At 34.3% G+C, this 18,905-nt stretch overlaps 2 protein-coding genes across 2 annotated transcripts in view; one reads left to right on the forward strand and one right to left on the reverse strand.

Moving 5' to 3' along the window:
* Positions 1–2,790, forward strand: part of LOC102802894 (NBAS subunit of NRZ tethering complex-like) — a 74,709-nt gene extending 71,919 nt beyond the window's left edge. The window contains exons 54-57 of the mRNA XM_085507417.1: positions 523–665; positions 925–1,060; positions 1,324–1,464; positions 1,700–2,790. Coding sequence (XP_085363543.1) covers positions 523–665; positions 925–1,060; positions 1,324–1,464; positions 1,700–1,984 — 705 coding nt within the window. The 3' untranslated portion in view covers positions 1,985–2,790. The remainder of the gene's footprint in view (positions 1–522; positions 666–924; positions 1,061–1,323; positions 1,465–1,699) is intronic.
* On the reverse strand, positions 2,712–15,744 carry LOC102802781 (protein misato homolog 1-like). Its single transcript, XM_085507247.1, has 13 exons — positions 15,571–15,744; positions 14,432–14,515; positions 13,645–13,760; positions 11,697–11,772; positions 11,001–11,221; positions 10,570–10,687; positions 10,046–10,180; positions 9,568–9,720; positions 8,950–9,081; positions 8,658–8,845; positions 8,118–8,222; positions 7,508–7,623; positions 2,712–7,084 (listed from the first exon to the last, which is right to left on the reverse strand). Exons 1-13 carry the CDS (start codon positions 15,652–15,654, stop codon positions 6,885–6,887), a joined length of 1,728 nt encoding a protein of 575 aa, XP_085363373.1. The 5' UTR covers positions 15,655–15,744; the 3' UTR covers positions 2,712–6,884.
* Between the last annotated feature and the right edge of the window lie 3,161 nt (positions 15,745–18,905).

Genomic DNA, 18,905 nt, shown 5'->3' on the forward strand with positions numbered 1-18,905 from the left:
GGATAACTACAAGGTAAGCTATCACACTGATGCTGTTATAGCTACTGCATGGGATAATTACAAGGTAAGCTATCACACTGATGCTGTTTTAGCTACTGCATGGGATAACTACATGGTAAGCTATCACACTGATGCTGTTATAGCTACTGCATGGGATAACTACATGGTACGCTATCACTAATTCCCTTCTTTGTAAATACACTTTCCTTCATTCAGTTTTCAAACACAGATTTACGGTATACACATGTACAGATGGTGCCTGGTCCTGATTCTCAATAATGCAATCCATTGTCGTATTTGCTCCATTAATAGCACATCTGCTCATGTAAATGACAAAAGGGTGCCTATATGATCAAATAAGTAATATTTGAATTTGTTTACAAAGTACATACAATATCTGCACCTATGACATCATAAAATTTACTAGTATTGATTATGCTGAGTGGAAAATGATAATATATTAATTTTGTAAATATTTTATTTGTTTATTAAGTCAGTTTTACCATTATTTTTACTATTAAGCTTTGCCTGGATGATATCAAGACTGATGATGGAAGACAGATTGTGTTTGAATCTCTACTGAAAATCAGTAATACTATGAAGCAGTTGGAATGTCTGAGTACTCTGTTACAGTCATGGCCTTCATTGGAAAGTATGACACAATTGTAAGCAGTCATAACAATATTTGAATAATCAATCCGTCTGAAAAAATTGTATGAGTTGATAATGTACAGTATCTTTTTAAAATGTACTTGAGCAAAGTTGTATTGTTGCATGTAAAAATCATAAAATATTTTTCAAATCACATTCCACATTCCAATACAGTACAGTACACAAAACAATATATTACAATCAAATACAAACAGTATAATTATATTACAATCAAATACAATGTAAATACATTAGTTGTACTCCTTCCTGCAGCTCCACTGATCCAGTAAATCACCCATGGGTGCAGTTACTTGTTGCTATGGTTACATGCAAAGAGGAGAAAAACTCTGGTTGTGAAGTTTATACTACTTTAACAATAATACAGCCTTCCGAGCCACTTAGTAAAGAAGTAAGTGAGCTAGAAAACAGATATTTTAAAAAAGCTGAAAGAAAGTGAAAAGGCGTTTTAATAGTTTTATGTTTTCAGTTTTTAGTTTTAGAGATTTGTCGATATAGACAAGAAATGACCCCAATGTAATTTTATTTTTTGAATTATTGGTACAAAGGACTGATGTTTATAATCTATATATGTATAATTGGATAAAGGAGGTAACACATACATGTATTTTGTGGTTATTTTTCTAAAGATTGAAATATATCTTTGTATTACAGTGTATTGAGCATATTTACTTTCTCATGGTACATGAGAAACAGTTGCTGTGTGCAATGAAAATTATACTCTTATCAGATTATGTCGATTTATATCCAGCATGTATTCATCTAATGTACCATCATCATGACAAGTCTGACCCGGTAGGTTCACGTCACATTTATTATAGAGCTTAAGTCTGCTTCTAGACAATTATGACATTTTTTGATCAGAAATTTGAATGATGAAAAACGCCCTTATAAACATGGTCATTCACTCACAGTGTCCTCAATAACAAATTATTATAATTGTATACAAAGGATTTTTGAATTATTTTGCATATTAATTAGCTGCTTTGCATATTAGAGTCAATATTTTCTTTTCTTTTAATTTTTGCAGTTTGGACCAAAGAGTTATGATGATGAGTTATTTCAGTTGGTATTGGAAAAGAAAATTGGTGCTAAAATTGTGAACACTCCATATTATCCTGCCTTATTTGAATATCTGCAAACCAATCAGGATGAAATTACTCGGTCATATGTTGAACAATTAGCAAATCAGCTTCAGGAAGCTGGTTATGAAAGTGAGGCTGGTTCCTTGCTGCTTCTATATAGAGGTACCCATCCTGCTCTGAGAACTCTAGATGCTGCACTGGGAGCAATTACTAAATGGTTCAATAAATAAAGTAGTAATATTTTTTTTTTTAAATAGTGTTTAAATTCTGCCAACAATTATTATTCATATATGTGTAATAAACGAATTCTTCAACTGTTTTACCGCTCTATAACTTCAGTCATATTCTGCATTATAATCATGTCACACACTTCAAACATTCTAACAACAATGTTATAGGGAATAAATCTGGCAGGAAAAAGGGTATAAATTGGAAATTTTCCTCTTGTTTAGATATTTTGTTGTAATTTCACTATATCATAAACATATTTATTTACTTTATGGCTTCATTACCCAGGTTGCTTTCAATAAAATGTCCTTAGTCGACAGGTTATGTATGTGCAGATTCAAGGAAATATGTCAAAATTCAAATAATTTTAATCAGGTTTTGAATGGATATTTCCTTATTAATGCACATACTCAAACATTTCATACAAATCATGCCATTAAATATCACAATAGTTCCTTAAACACAAATACATTTTAAGAGATCTATACGTCTTTGTGTGCCATCCCATGGGTTATTTGCATGGTAATATTTTAAAGAACACTAAATATTCATTTTATTCATTTGCCATATAAAGTGAAACAAATTCTAACAAAAATATTTTTAAATGACAGTGCTGTGTTTAGAAACTGGTAACACAATTTGGCTAAAATAACGTTACAGTTAAGTATTTTATTTTCATACAACACCCATTATCAATCTTGCCATCAAGTTCATCAAATGAATACTGCATTATTTTCAAGTCTTCTTCACTTTATTTGATCAATATTGTAATTGTCTTCACAAAGAGAATAAATAATCATCAAATTCTGTTGTACTGTTTTTATTTGTAAAGAAGCTTACAAAAGTCAAAAAATGTTACAGCAGTGGACAATACTACATTCTTTAAAATTATCACTGTACACAATAAATAACAATCGGAAAGTTGTATACTTGAATTAGAACTTGTTACACATACAGTACATTGCACTTCCATTGTGAGATTAAAATATACACGTAGTTAAGTCATTGTGACCTGCCTCTTGAAGAACCCTATAATAGGTTCATGACAAATAGTTAATGAATGGCATTACTATACAGTGGACCTGTTGAGTCACATGATTTGAATGGCATCACCATACAGTGGACCTGTTGAGTCGCATGATTTGAATGGCATTACCATACAGTGGACCTGTTGAGTCACATGATTTGAATGGCATTACCATACTGTGGACCTGTTGAGTCACATGATTTGAAGGGCATTACTATACAGTGGACCTGTTGAGTCACATGATTTGAATGGCATTACCATACTGTGGACCTGTTGAGTCACATGATTTGAATGGCATCACCATACAGTGGACCTGTTGAGTCACATGATTTGAATGGTATCACCATACAGTGGACCTGTTGAGTCACATGATTTGAATGGCATCACCATACAGTGGACCTGTTGAGTCACATGATTTGAATGGCATTACCATACAGTGGACCTGTTGAGTCACATGATTTGAATGGCATTACCATACTGTGGACCTGTTGAGTCGCATGATTTGAATGGCATTACCATACTGTGGACCTGTCGAGTCACATGATTTGAATGGCATTACCATACTGTGGACCTGTTGAGTCGCATGATTTGAATGGCATCACCATACAGTGGACCTGTTGAGTCACATGATTTGAATGGCATTACCATACTGTGGACCTGTTGAGTCGCATGATTTGAATGGCATTACCATACTGTGGACCTGTTGAGTCGCATGATTTGAAGGGCATTACCATGCAGTGGACCTGTCGAGTCGCATGATTTGAAGGGCATTACTATGCAGTGGACCTGTCGAGTCACATGATTTGAATGGCATTACCATACTGTGGACCTGTTGAGTCACATGATTTAAATGGCATTACCATACATTACCATACAGTGGACCTGTTGAGTCACATGATTTGAATGACATTACTATACAGTGGACCTGTTGAGTCACATGATTTGAATGGCATTACCATACAGTGGACCTGTCAAGTCGCATGATTTGAATGGCATTACCATACAGTGGACCTGTCAAGTCGCATGATTTGAATGGCATTACTATACAGTGGACCTGCCGAGTCGCATGATTTGAATGGCATTACTATACAGTGGACCTGCCGAGTCGCATGATTTGAATGGCATTACCATACAGTGGACCTGTTGAGTCACTTGATTTGAATGGCATTACCATACAGTGGACCTGTCAAATCATGTGATTTAAATCACATTACCATACAGTGGACCTGTTGAGTCACATGATTTGAATGGCGTTACCATACTGTGGACCTGTCGAGTCACATGATTTGAATGGCATTACTATACAGTGGACCTGTCGAGTCACATGATTTGAATGGCATTACCATACAGTGGACCTGTCGAGTCACATGATTTGAATGACATTACTATACAGTGGACCTGTTGATTCACATGATTTGAATGGCATTACCATACAGTGGACCTGTCAAGTCGCATGATTTGAATGGCATTACCATACAGTGGACCTGTCAAGTCGCATGATTTGAATGGCATTACTATACAGTGGACCTGCCGAGTCGCATGATTTGAATGGCATTACCATACAGTGGACCTGTTGAGTCACTTGATTTGAATGGCATTACCATACAGTGGACCTGTCAAATCATGTGATTTAAATCACATTACCATACAGTGGACCTGTTGAGTCACATGATTTGAATGGCATTACCATACAGTGGACCTGTCAAATCATGTGATTTAAATCACATTACCATACAGTGGACCTGTTGAGTCACATGATTTGAATGGCGTTACCATACTGTGGACCTGTCGAGTCACATGATTTGAATGGCATTACTATACAGTGGACCTGTCGAGTCACATGATTTGAATGGCATTACCATACAGTGGACCTGTCGAGTCACATGATTTGAATGACATTACTATACAGTGGACCTGTTGATTCACATGATTTGAATGGCATTACCATACAGTGGACCTGTCAAGTCGCATGATTTGAATGGCATTACCATACAGTGGACCTGTCAAGTCGCATGATTTGAATGGCATTACTATACAGTGGACCTGCCGAGTCGCATGATTTGAATGGCATTACCATACAGTGGACCTGTTGAGTCACTTGATTTGAATGGCATTACCATACAGTGGACCTGTCAAATCATGTGATTTAAATCACATTACCATACAGTGGACCTGTCGAGTCACATGATTTGAATGGCATTACCATACTGTGGACCTGTCGAGTCTCATGATTTGAATGGCATTACTATACAGTGGACCTGTCGAGTCACATGATTTGAATGGCATTACCATACAGTGGACCTGTCGAGTCACATGATTTGAATGGCATTACTATACAGTGGACCTGTCGAGTCACATGATTTGAATGACATTACCATACTGTGGACCTGTCGAGTCACTTGATTTAAATGACATTACCATACTGTGGACCTGTTGAGTCGCATGATTTGATTACATTACCATACTGTGGACTCACATGATTTGAAGGACAGCTTCAGTCTTATCATTAATTGTCAAGTATATCTATATATTGAACAATACACTCACACAAGACTGACATTCAACTTGGCAATGAATTGCTACGACAAATGTAAGCTATTTATGAAATTAAAGAGGTTCTAGTGCCTGTATTGATGAAAACATTTCTTCCACAGCATGGATAATTTGTTAGGATCTAAACATGTAGGCTTTCAGCTCAAAAATGACAGCGAATGTATTGATTTCTTTGCCCATCTCAAGTAAAATTCAAATGTAAACATTGGGTAAAAACACACATTTCCCCTTCGATGTATGTATATCTTCTGTGGCATTCTATGTTGTCACTAGAAAATTCTCACTATCTTGAATACAGCACGCCTGTTCAATTTGACATTAACCACAGAGCATTTGAACTTCCGGAGTTAACACCACACAAACCACACAATTTTTTAAAAATGGCAAAAAGAAAATGCAATGGAACGTCTGTTCTACCATTCAGTGTGCTGTGTATTTTTGGTGTTTAATTTGTAGTCTCTATTCAAACTTGTGTTGTATATTTTTACACGTCACTGAAACACATCAACTTATCAAAATGTATGGATATTGATTGACCGATATATTAAACCCCAAATCATATTAGTAATACAATACCTGATACCTGATACAACACACTTATTAGAACGTCTATCAGTTCTTCAATTGTGTTATGCAAATGTCAACATTTCCTGTGATGCAATGCGCAAAACACAGAGAAAACTTTCAAAATACACATACGTCTTGTATTCAAGGAACTGAGAATTATTACCACTATTTGAATATTTACTGTGTAACAAACTAATATGGGCTCAATCGCTGCATTCTAGACTTGAACAGATTAAATATTGGTACCCTTGGCTTCCTAGCAATAACATTTTTATTGCATCCTTAGAAATACAATTTTTTTATCGTTTAATAGCAATATTGATGAACAAAATGTTCTTTCTTTGCTCCACACAAACCAGCCCAGCCTTAGTGAGGTGCACCACATATTGGTAGTGACCAATAAACAATTGAGCTGGTTATACAGTTGCTTCTATTTATGACAATTGTCACCTCATAACAATACTTCTTTCCTCTACTGACAAAAACTTTTTCTTGATGTAAATGGATAAAACAATTCTGTTCATATCATTCTTACTGCGTTGATCTAAAGTCATCTGTCAATAACAAATTGATTCTTAATGTTGACATGGTGACTACACAACCAAACCAGCTGTCATTTTGAATGATAATGATGTCACAGGAACGCAGCATTGACAGATATCCTGGATGGCAGCTTAAAATATGCAAGAGATATAGCCAATGAACTTTTAATTTTACACCAAAGGCAAAGATTACACAATGATATTATTGATGATTTAAGCAATATCATAACACTCTGCAAGTTCTTTTAACTTATCTAATGATTCTTTATAGTCATCTAGTTCTAGACCGCTATCTAAATAGTGATGGAACTTCTTCATGTCAAGTTTGCTACCTTCTTTGTGTAAAGTTCTAAGTAAGTCTCCAAGGCAGGATGATGACTGCATTGATGTCATCACTGGTATGCTTTCAACAACTGAAATCAAGAGGTATAAACAATTATGACACAAAAGTACCATGCATATATAAATCAAAATGGAGGTCAAAATAAAATTTAGTTCAGAGATGCCACTCAACATTTATAGAAAGAAGAACTTGATTAAAAAAATGATTTTGTACATAAATTCCCTGTTAAGTTTTGGATTTTTTTTTTTTCACATTGCACTGGTTTGGGTTTTTCACTCTTACATTTTTGTAGGTATCTTTTTACTAGATTCTTCATGACCAGAAGCAGATTCTAATAGTGGTTCATGATAATGGCATAAAGGTTCTATGAGATGTGTACATGTACGTGATGTTTAAATACATTATTGCATACAAAATTCAAATAACAACTGGAGCTTTTGTTTAAAGTGATCCAAATCAAATGAAAGAGGTTTTTGTAACTAATTTGACGTACCTGTTGCTGGTTCTCTATCTCTAGTATCTATTTGGCCCTTTGTAGTAACTTTCGAATTAAATAAAAGTGGAAATGGCGCTACAGTTTTACAGGGTTGTTCAATACATACACCAGCACTGTGAAGCAAAGACATAGATTGTATATGAACGTATTGCACAATCATTGACTGTATTATCAGAAACCTGCTATGCTGAAGTAAATCAAAAGCACTACTACATGTGTGCCTGTATTTATTTATTTACTCATGAATTCTATCTAGTTCTATTGATACCACTAGTACAGTATGCTTGGCTGTGACTGGAGCTGTGAGAAACATGTGGTAACACAGCTGTTCACTGCTTTGCTAGCATTTAATGAGGGCAGTGGTGTAATAATTGTAATAGTAACAGTAAGGGTAAGGGATTTGGTATATGAGGAATGGAATATTTCAGGAAATTTATCAAGGGCAGGGGCAAAACCAAAGGTAGGGGAAATGTCTGTTGGAGTCTCCAAGGTAGAGAAAATATGGAGGGGGTCTGCAAAGAAGAGAAACATTCAAAATGGGGTGGGCAGAATGCTGTTTGTGGGCTGTACCTGTTTTCAACACTTGTTATAATGAAATCAGACCTACTTGAAAGTTCTAGAGAAGACTGTTGTTAAATACATTCTCAACATTTCATCCATATTACTACATGTTTCTAATGGATTGTCCAAATCAACTCCTTCTATTGGGGGACTGTAATAGAAATACAGATATGATTGACATGTGATTCCAGTGACATACGGTACTACCTTTTTACCAAAATATATATATTGTCTTCTTAATCTGGAAAATTAAATATATACCGGTGCCAAATATCTAACTCTTTGAGTGTCATTCATGTGACTACCTGTTAATTCATGCAATATATATGCCGCATGTAAAGATGATCAAAACAATGTTTTGTCAAATCAACAAATGTAATTTTAATATTTTCATGGATTTTATGTAAAAGTAAACATTCAGTGAAATTTGACACAATAATTATACAACAAGCAACATGTGTTGAGACCAATAAGAAAGAAATTCCCCTCACAAAATGAACAAAATAAATAACAATAGAATCCTGTTTCAGGATTTGTAAATGTTGACAGAGAGGAATCAGATCCACAAATATGTAAATATCTTTACCTTTTAAGTAACTGCTTGGGTATCCCTCTTAATGAAACCGTTTGTGCAAAACAATTCTGAGGGGATGCTTGACTACAATATGGTGTAATGGGTTGCCATGGAGAGAGGTCAGTGTAATGCTTAAACATTTCAGCTAATGATGAATCTGTGGATAGTGGTACAGGCAGGGAAACTGATAGAGAAGACAACTGAAGGAAGGAAGAAATCATATTAGAAATAAATCATCAGTACATTTTATGTTGTAATTGTAATTACTATCACTTAATTTATGAGATGACAGAAACTGACTCACCTTTCGTCCCATTGTTGATAATGCATCTGTTATTGTACTCATTTGTATACAATTATTCTCTAATCTATACGGCAAGGTAGCAGTCTCAAGTGCCATTGCTAAAATAGCACTGCTGTGATAATTTAAATTAGCCTGCAAAAAATTACATTTATAGTTACCGTATATATGTCGACATTTTTGTTTGTGGGAACAAATTAACATTTGTAATAACACACATATTGATATTAGTCTAGATATCCTTGCATGTACATTACATTTTCAAGAACAACTAAAGTAAATGTGTACATTGATTTAGTTTTTTGGCCTTTATATAAGTATAAAACAATAATAAAGATTATTATTATTACAACAATCCTCCCAACTCCACTTGTATAACAGGATTCTGTCGGATTTTGTTTTCCTGCCCTTATGTACACATAAAACCTAACTTATATTGTATATACCCCCATCCTCCTAACTCCCGGGATTTTGTGAGATTCAAAAATGTATGATTGCATCCTAATCTGAGAAAACCATAATAGAGAAAACTCTGACTTCCATATGTAGTTAATAGCAAAACATAACACAAACAGCTACAGAACTAAGTAACATACTTGTTAAGCAAAGTGATGTACTTACATCATAAATGAGATTAGGAAAGTTTGTTGCAAGTCCAGGTTGTCTCCATAGAGTACTTGATACACATAGTGGTAGACAGAGAGAACTGTGGTTGCATAGTCCATCATATGATAATACACTGTTGATAACACGCTGACTATCTTCTATCGTAGTCTGTAATAAAACACTGCCAGTATTAGCAATATCACAAAGTTGACTGCTTAAATTAAATGAATCAGTGCACCATTTCAAAACAAGCTGGTGTTTGACTAACTTTGACTCACAACCCTAAGTTAGTTATGAACAGTTTGAAATGCAATAATGCCATGCCTTACAAAAAGTTGTTTTCAAAATAGAGTGGATTACATTCGTGTAAGACTACATGACCTCATGATTTGTTACACATTCTAATTGTGGTGTGAAACCTATAAGGTTTGTGGTATTTTCTGGATAAAATTGTATTTGTCACCCAAGTACCATTGTTGACAGTTGTACTTACGCTATTTGGGAAATGAGCGGGAGAAGTAGCAAATGTGATAATACTTTTACTGCTGAATTCATCTGATAATTGTTCTACAAGTTTGCATCCTAGACCAGAGAAGCCATCGAATGTATCTACTGAAAACTGGAAACCCTAAAATAACAGAGAATATAAATGATACAATGTTGTTAAAATACAGTTACATTGCTACTTCCTGCACACACACACAATTGGTACACACTTTTTAAAGTCAAGAATCATTTAATTACAGTCATAAAACCCACCAACATGCATGTTTATACATTTGTAAATGTAGTGTGAAAAGAGAAATATTTAGTAAGTTTAATTAAAATTATCATATTTGATGCTGTATGGTTTTGTAAAGGAAATTCTGTTGTTAACTTTATCAAATAAGTACATGTCATATTAATGAAAATGATTCAAATATGAAATGATAGTACCAGGGGTAGTGGAAATAAATGAATACAATATCAGAAGATTTAGGAAACCAATGATTACAGCAATAATTAGAACTATAATACCTGCAGTTGATCAGATTCCTCAGTAAAGAATCTTATCCTATCTTCGATATCATCACTTGACTTGGTGCTATTCATCACTTGTGAGCCATATGTGAATGCATTGAAATTTTCACTTTCACTGTAATAGATAGTACATTGTGTTTGTCCTCATTCCCTTAAGAACAATTACATGTATACTCTAGGTACTTAATTTTAAGCATATTTAGAGAATTTGTTAACATGTAATTTCTCCACATCCTAAGCATCATGATATCCACAGTTTTTACTATGCTACCACAAGATAGGTACTATTATGAATAATTTCAATCAGTAGTTAGAATATAGAATTTTACGGTTAAGATTCACCTGAGTGAACTGTGAGCATGATAAACAAATACGAACAAGATTGATAATGCCAATAATGACAGTGAATGTTCATATTTTGGTCTTACCTTTGATGTTCATATTCCTGTACTAAACTGACAGTCTTAGGATGTAGATGAAGTCTAAGGTAATCAGACCATACATTTATTTGATAATCTAAGTTGTAAATCTTCTTTGTCATATCTACCGGTTCTCTTGAATTTCTTTCTCCATCATCAATTTCCATGGCATCAGCACTTCCTTGAGACCCTTGTGATTCAACATCCTCTGGTTCACCAGAATGAAGTTTCTATTGAGTAATCACAAGCTAGTAGTTATTACAATAACACAGAAAAATGTACATTTTTAACCCAGGCTAATACTCATTAATATTGTTCTAAGAATTTCATTATCAATAAACGAGAAGGGGTTGAATTTACATAGATTCACTTCGGGTTAGCAGAAATAAGCAGTATGAGGTTGATATTTCACTACAAAAGATTCAAACATGTTGATTCTTTATTGTAAGTATCCAGGTTACCGCTGCAAGTTTATAAACTTTTCATTGAAAAAATAGAAAATGTGTTTCACATTCATACACACACAATGAAGTTGGACAAAATATATATTCTTTTGGTATCATTACATATTTTTGTAAGATATTCCAAGAGCAACACATACAAGCATGTCTATTACTCAATGTAGTAACCAGGGATGAACAATCCTGTGAACTTGAAACTTGTATATTCAGTCTGTAGACAATCAAATATCAGTCAAATACTTACATCAAGTTTTTCTAAATCTGTCAGAAATTCATTTTTGGGAACAGATCCAGCTTGATGCAGTGTTACATCGGCTGCCCTGAAAAAATATAATATCAGCAATTATCACACAGTGAAATGTCTTGTGAGATTCATGTATATGGGCTGTGAACTGTAACCTGAAAAAATATAATATCAGAAATTATCACACAGTGAAATATCTTGTGAGATTCATGTATATGGGTTGTGAACTGTAACGTGAAAAAATATAATATCAGTAATTATTACACAGTGAAATATCTTGTGAGATTTATGTATATGGGCTGTTAACTGTAACCTGAAAAAATATAATATCAGTAATTATCACACAGTGAAATGTCTTGTGAGATTCATGTATATGGGCTATGAACGTAACATGAAAAAATATAATATCAGCAATTATCACACAGTGAAATGTCTTGTGAGATTGATGTATATGGGCTGTGAAATGTAACCTGAAAAAAATACAATATCAGTAATTATCACACAGTGAAATGTCTTGTGAGATTCATGTATATGGGCTGTGAACGTAACATGAAAAAATATAATATCAGTAATTATCACACAGTGAAATATCTTGTGAGATTCATGTATATGGGCTGTGAAATGTAACCTGAAAAAATATAATATCAGTAATTATCACACAGTGAAATATCTTGTGAGATTTATGTATATGGGCTGTGAAATGTAACCTGAAAAAATATAATATCAGTAATTATCACACAGTGAAATATCTTGTGAGATTCATGTATATGGGCTGTGAAATGTAACCTGAAAAAATATAATATCAGTAATTATCACACAGTGAAATGTCTTGTGAGATTCATGTATATGGGCTATGAACGTAACATGAAAAAATATAATATCAGCAATTATCACACAGTGAAATGTCTTGTGAGATTGATGTATATGGGCTGTGAAATGTAACCTGAAAAAAATACAATATCAGTAATTATCACACAGTGAAATGTCTTGTGAGATTCATGTATATGGGCTGTGAACGTAACATGAAAAAATATAATATCAGTAATTATCACACAGTGAAATATCTTGTGAGATTTATGTATATGGGCTGTGAAATGTAACCTGAAAAAATATAATATCAGTAATTATCACACAGTGAAATATCTTGTGAGATTTATGTATATGGGCTGTGAACTGTAACCTGAAAAAATATAATATCAGTAATTATCACACAGTGAAATGTCTTGTGAGATTCATGTATATGGGCTGTGAACATAACATGAAAAAATATAATATCAGTAATTATCACACAGTGAAATATCTTGTGAGATTTATGTATATGGGCTGTGAACCTAACATGAAAAAATATATTATCAACAATTATCACACAGTGAAATGTCTTGTGAGATTCATGTATATGGGCTGTGAACGTAACATGAAAAAATATAATATCAGTAATTATCACACAGTGAAATATCTTGTGAGATTTATGTATATGGGTTGTGAACTGTAACGTGAAAAAATATAATATCAGCAATTATCACACAGTGAAATATCTTGTGAGATTTATGTATATGGGTTGTGAACTGTAACGTGAAAAAATATAATATCAGTAATTATCACACAGTGAAATATCTTGTGAGATTCATGTATATGGGCTGTGAACTGTAACCTGAAAAAATATATTATCAACAATTATCACACAGTGAAATATCTTGTGAGATTTATGTATATGGGCTGTGAACTGTAACCTGAAAAAATATCTTATCAGCAATTATCACACAGTGAAATATCTTGTGAGATTCATGTATATGGGCTGTGAACTGTAACCAGAAAAAATATAATATCAGCAATTATCACACAGTGAAATATCTTGTGAGATTTATGTATATGGGTTGTGAACTGTAACATGAACTAAAGATTTTTAAACAAAAACACATCAGATAAATATATCATATTAGTTTTTTACCATTTTAAGTCTTCATCATGTAATTGGACATCATACAGTACACCTTCAGTTCTCAATGTGTTTAAACTTCCTTTCAAATCAATAGCAACCAGCCTAGGAGTGTAGGTAACGTCTCCCTGTGATAAAAAATCTACATCTTGATTTTCAAGAATATTTTAACTGCATACTTCTTCGAGTCAGTGCTGTGCTAGCAGATTTTTATCCAATGAGTAACTGTGATACCCAAGTGTTTCTATTGTTTTAACTGTGATGGATTCTGTGGTAATAATCCATAACACATAATATCTCTTGACCTTATGGTATTTTGTGTCTTTGTGTTATTTTGAGATCTGAGGTCAAAGCATAACATCGGTATACAAAATCAATCATTCTTTGTCTGTAACCTTGTCAGTTTATAAGCACAAGACCATTAAAGATATTGAATGAAAATAATTTCTGATCATGATGTCCAGGATATGGATATTCTAGACAATTTGTCTATTCAAAAATGCTTGTAAATGTTGAATACATATTTTAAATTACACCTACAGTGCTTTTCGCAACTGCTACAGACCTCTACTTTTCACAATAGTCTACTTGTTTAAGATCAGTTTAAAGATTTTTTGCTTATGCAGGTGTACATTTGATGAACAGGTCATTTGCAACCAATGCTGAGATACAGTGTTATATTGCTCCAAAAAGTATTATTTTCTCAATCCCACAGAATTAACCTCAAATAGCCTGTAAATATTGATTTACATGAATGACAGGGATACCAGTAAATAGTTGATTAAATACATGTACTCACAGCTAAAGTTTGTCCTTCTCGAAAAAATATATCAGAATTTATCTCTTTTGGAAGTGTAACAGCATCATAAGAAAATGCAGACTCCTGTAGAAATAAAAATATCGCAAATGTAATCGACTGTATGGAAGATTTATCTGAGAAATACAATGAGGTAACATACCTTAGTGTGATGTGTGGCTGTTATACATCATAGTTACTTCTTGTATCCTTTATTGAATGGCATCAAACATTGTAGCAATTGATGTCTAGATAAGATCAACTATGTATCCTTCTGTGTACATAGATGTAACACATAGGACCTAGTGCAGGCCCCAGATTCACAGAACAACCATTAAATGTTCCCTTTTAATTTTATCTCTTTTCAATTTTTTGTATTTCTTTGTATTTATGTTCTTTGCCATACAAAAACCCTCTGAAGGTTTTTAGTAGTGTAATAAAATTATTTATTGTTATCTATTAAAAGGAATCCCCCCGAATGTAATTGTATATGCCCCTCTAATAACTATACATGTCCTGAAGAGGGGCAATTAAATTATACAATGTAGTTAAGAGTGAGGTAGTTCTAAGGAAGTCTTATCTATTAAAGTATCATATGTGAATGATAGCAACAGTTCACTAGCATATTTCTCATTTCATTCCGTGTTCAACCAAGCACAGTCCCTCTATACTGTGAACCAAGGTATTGCCAAGTCATGTCATGTTTTGAAGGTCAATACACAGTACAGTACTGTACTCAGCTAGTTGATGTCAACCATTAGCAATATCATTGATAGCCCTGTGTACATGATTGTATATAAATGTATATAGCACCGTACAGGATTACAGTTGGAAAGATATCCTGACCAGATATCCTGATCAATAAAAACCTGTACCCACAGACGCTCGGAACGTTTCTTGGATAATAAAAAAATGACCTAAAGTAGGGTCGGCATAGTTAGTCAGTCGCCGGTCAACCGACCAGTACCATTTATCATTGTGTATTTATTATTGGAAATAAGTTCAACGTCAATCAGACCAAATACAGGTGATTTGTTGGATATAACATGTTATGTCAAACAACTCGTAAATCCCAACCACGCCCATTTATTTCAATAATGCAGACGACATAGTACCTCAAACCATCGTGTTTACGTACTAACCTGAATGTTCCACCAATGGGTACCGATAAAGTTCGAATAATGACCACACTGTAAAGTGATAACCTCCCTATAGGTGCTGCCCATGCTGCATACAACAACAAATACGACCTGTCTTCACGTATATACCACTTTTTTTATGAAAATTAATCGCTTAAAATTCTGTGCATGGCGCCATCTTACTTAAATAACTAGTGTTATATCGACAGCCTCTTATTCGACAGTCAATAGGTATTAACAAATAGTGTCAAAAATGTATTCTTATTTCAACTAGTTGTGAACATTTTTTTATTTTACAATATTTCTAAAGTATCTAAATCAATAAATAAAATTAGGTAAACCTAATAGAAAAAAGAATGGGTGATAGAGGGCGCACTTTACGAGGGGTGATCCATTCAATTGATGTATGCGCACGCTATATACCTCACGAATAGAACCTCACAGATACGACCTCACGAATAGGACTCAGGAAGTGACGTATTGATTGTTCAATGGCGTTGTGGCACATTATAATTTAATGTTGCCGGGCCCATTAGTATCAATATATTTGGTATTTCGTAAATAGAAACTGAGCTCGCGACGTGGACTCGGGTCGCACACAGTCGGGCAGAGCAAGGGAGCAAGGGAGTGTTTGGTTATTGAATGACCCTTGGTTTGCGGTGCTACTATTCGATGACTCGCGATGTAACGGTCGGTACTGTGACTGATTCAAACGCCGTGTGCCGTTATATTCCTGGGCACAGAATGTGTTTTGAGGCCTTCGAGTTCCAGTTCATAATCTTCAACTTACCGGTAGTGATGTTTTCAACAATTAGATTTTTCGGTACTTTGTAGAAGTTGGTCATGGAGAGCGACACGTTTACTATAGAGTCCTGTAGGTCCTAGCGAAGTACTCTGATGACAACAAACAATGATGCTCGCAAGATAATTCTAAAATAAAACAGCGTTTGCTTATAATTATAAATGTGTGGGTTGAATAGAACTGCGGTGCTATCTAAATTTAGCTTTGAAAAACAGATTTCCAAATAATCTGGGTGACAGGAAACTCTCAATCTATTACATAAAATATACATGATTCGTCTTCATAGACTAAAAAAATATTTGACCCATTATTTGAATTGACCATCAGCACTAAGTTTCATGTTTTAATGCTGTAATGGAATTATTTACGTTCAACAAACTTATATAGAACTCACGGTTTCACGTTTTGTCACAGTCCGTGCTATTACAGAGAATGGCATTTTCCAGTACACTAATAACGCTTTATAAATTCTCTCAGAGTGCAAATTTTATTTCAAATGACAGCAGTGTGATGATACCATTCAAGCGAATGTTTTATTTGCAAAATCAATGTCGAAATATGTAAGATGGTATGTTTTAATAGGTGTTCTAAACTCCACTTCTTATTTATATTAGAAAAGGTCTTAAAACTCAGGCTCCATTTTGGTTAAATTGTACTAAAATGGATATTCAAATTTCGACATTTTGATGAAGATGTGTTGTCATAATAAGACATAGTTCTACATTACACTGAAAAGAGGGGTTAAACAGTTTGAAATGAGAACTCCGTAGCGCAGAATGTACCTATACCTCTCCAACACAAGGAGCTTCAACTTGGCAGTGAACCCCTTCCATTCACGGTGAATCGTCATTTAAGGATGTAACCCTGCATATTGTCTGTCTTTCTGTTGTCTAATAAGTATATTAAATGAGATTGGGTAATGCCAAAGAAATATTATTTTCTATTGCTATTTTGACAAATTATTATACTCAGTTTAGGTGATGAATTCCACGTCTTTGTTTCACTCATTTAATGAAATATACATTGCACTTACTACTAAATCAGAAAATACAACAACAGCTACATACAAATTAAAACAATATAGAGTACTGAGGCCTTTCATAGAAATGTAGATGTTATAAGAATTATCATATTTCTACCGTTAAATGCGATTTCAACTTGTTCATTAGTACGGCTGCCAGTGAATGCAATTCATATTCACATAACTGACTTGCAGTTGATTGCCGAATGCACTGTGAATCAAAACACATTTAAAAGATGCGTAAACTAACCACTGAGCTTAATGTTTCATTTCGCCACGGTTTTGAGAATATGGGCTACTGGCAATAAGCCCCTGCAAAATTCGCCGATTGGCTTTAATACTAACCTCGGAGTATGCAATGTTATTTTTCTTTTAAGGGGCAGTTACACGTGATTCTTTGTGAACCCTGTGACAGACTCATCAAGGCGTAAAAGACAAAATATCCGACATGTACATATAATACACATATCCATGTGATACTAGTATATGACCCAACCATCCGACTACACTATACATATCCATGTGATAATAGTATATGACCCAACCATCCGACTACACTATACATATCCATGTGATACTGGTATATGACCCAACCATCCGACTACAACTACACATATCCATGTGATACTAGTATATCACCTCAACCATCTGACTACAACTACACATATTCATGTGATACCAGTATATCACCTCAACCATTCGACTACAACTACACATATTCATGTGATACCAGTATATCACCTCAACCATCCGACTACAACTACACATATCCACGTGATACTAGTATTTCACCTCAACCATCCGACTACAACTACACATATTCATGTGATACCAGTATATCACCTCAACCATCCGACTACAACTACACATATCCACGTGATACTAGTATATCACCTCAACCATCCGACTACGACTACACATATCCATGTGATACTAGTATATCGTCTCAACCTTCCGACTACAACTACATATATCCATGTGATACTAGTATATGATCTCAACCATCCGACTACAACTACACATATCCATGTGATACTAGTATATATATCACCAACCATCCGACTACAACTACATACATCCATGTGATACCAGTATATCATCTCAACCATCCGACTACAACTACACATATCCATGTGATACTAGTATATCATCTCAACCATCCGACTACAACTACACATATCCATGTGATACTAGTATATCACCCAACCATCCAACTACAACTACACATATCAATGTGATACTAGTATATCACCCAACTATCCGACTACAACTACACATATCCATGTGATACTAGTATATTACCCAACTATCCGACTACAACTACACATATCCATGTGATGCTAGTATATGATCTCAACCATCCGACTACAACTACACATATCCATGTGATACTAGTATATCATCTCAACCATCTGACTACACTACACATATCCATGTGATGCTAGTATATGATCTCAACCATCCGACTACAACTACACATATCCATGTGATACTAGTATATCATCTCAACCATCC

Source organism: Saccoglossus kowalevskii, chromosome 13, assembly GCF_978046115.1.
Source record: "Saccoglossus kowalevskii chromosome 13, keSacKowa6.1, whole genome shotgun sequence".
Classification (NCBI taxonomy): Eukaryota; Metazoa; Hemichordata; class Enteropneusta; family Harrimaniidae; genus Saccoglossus; species Saccoglossus kowalevskii.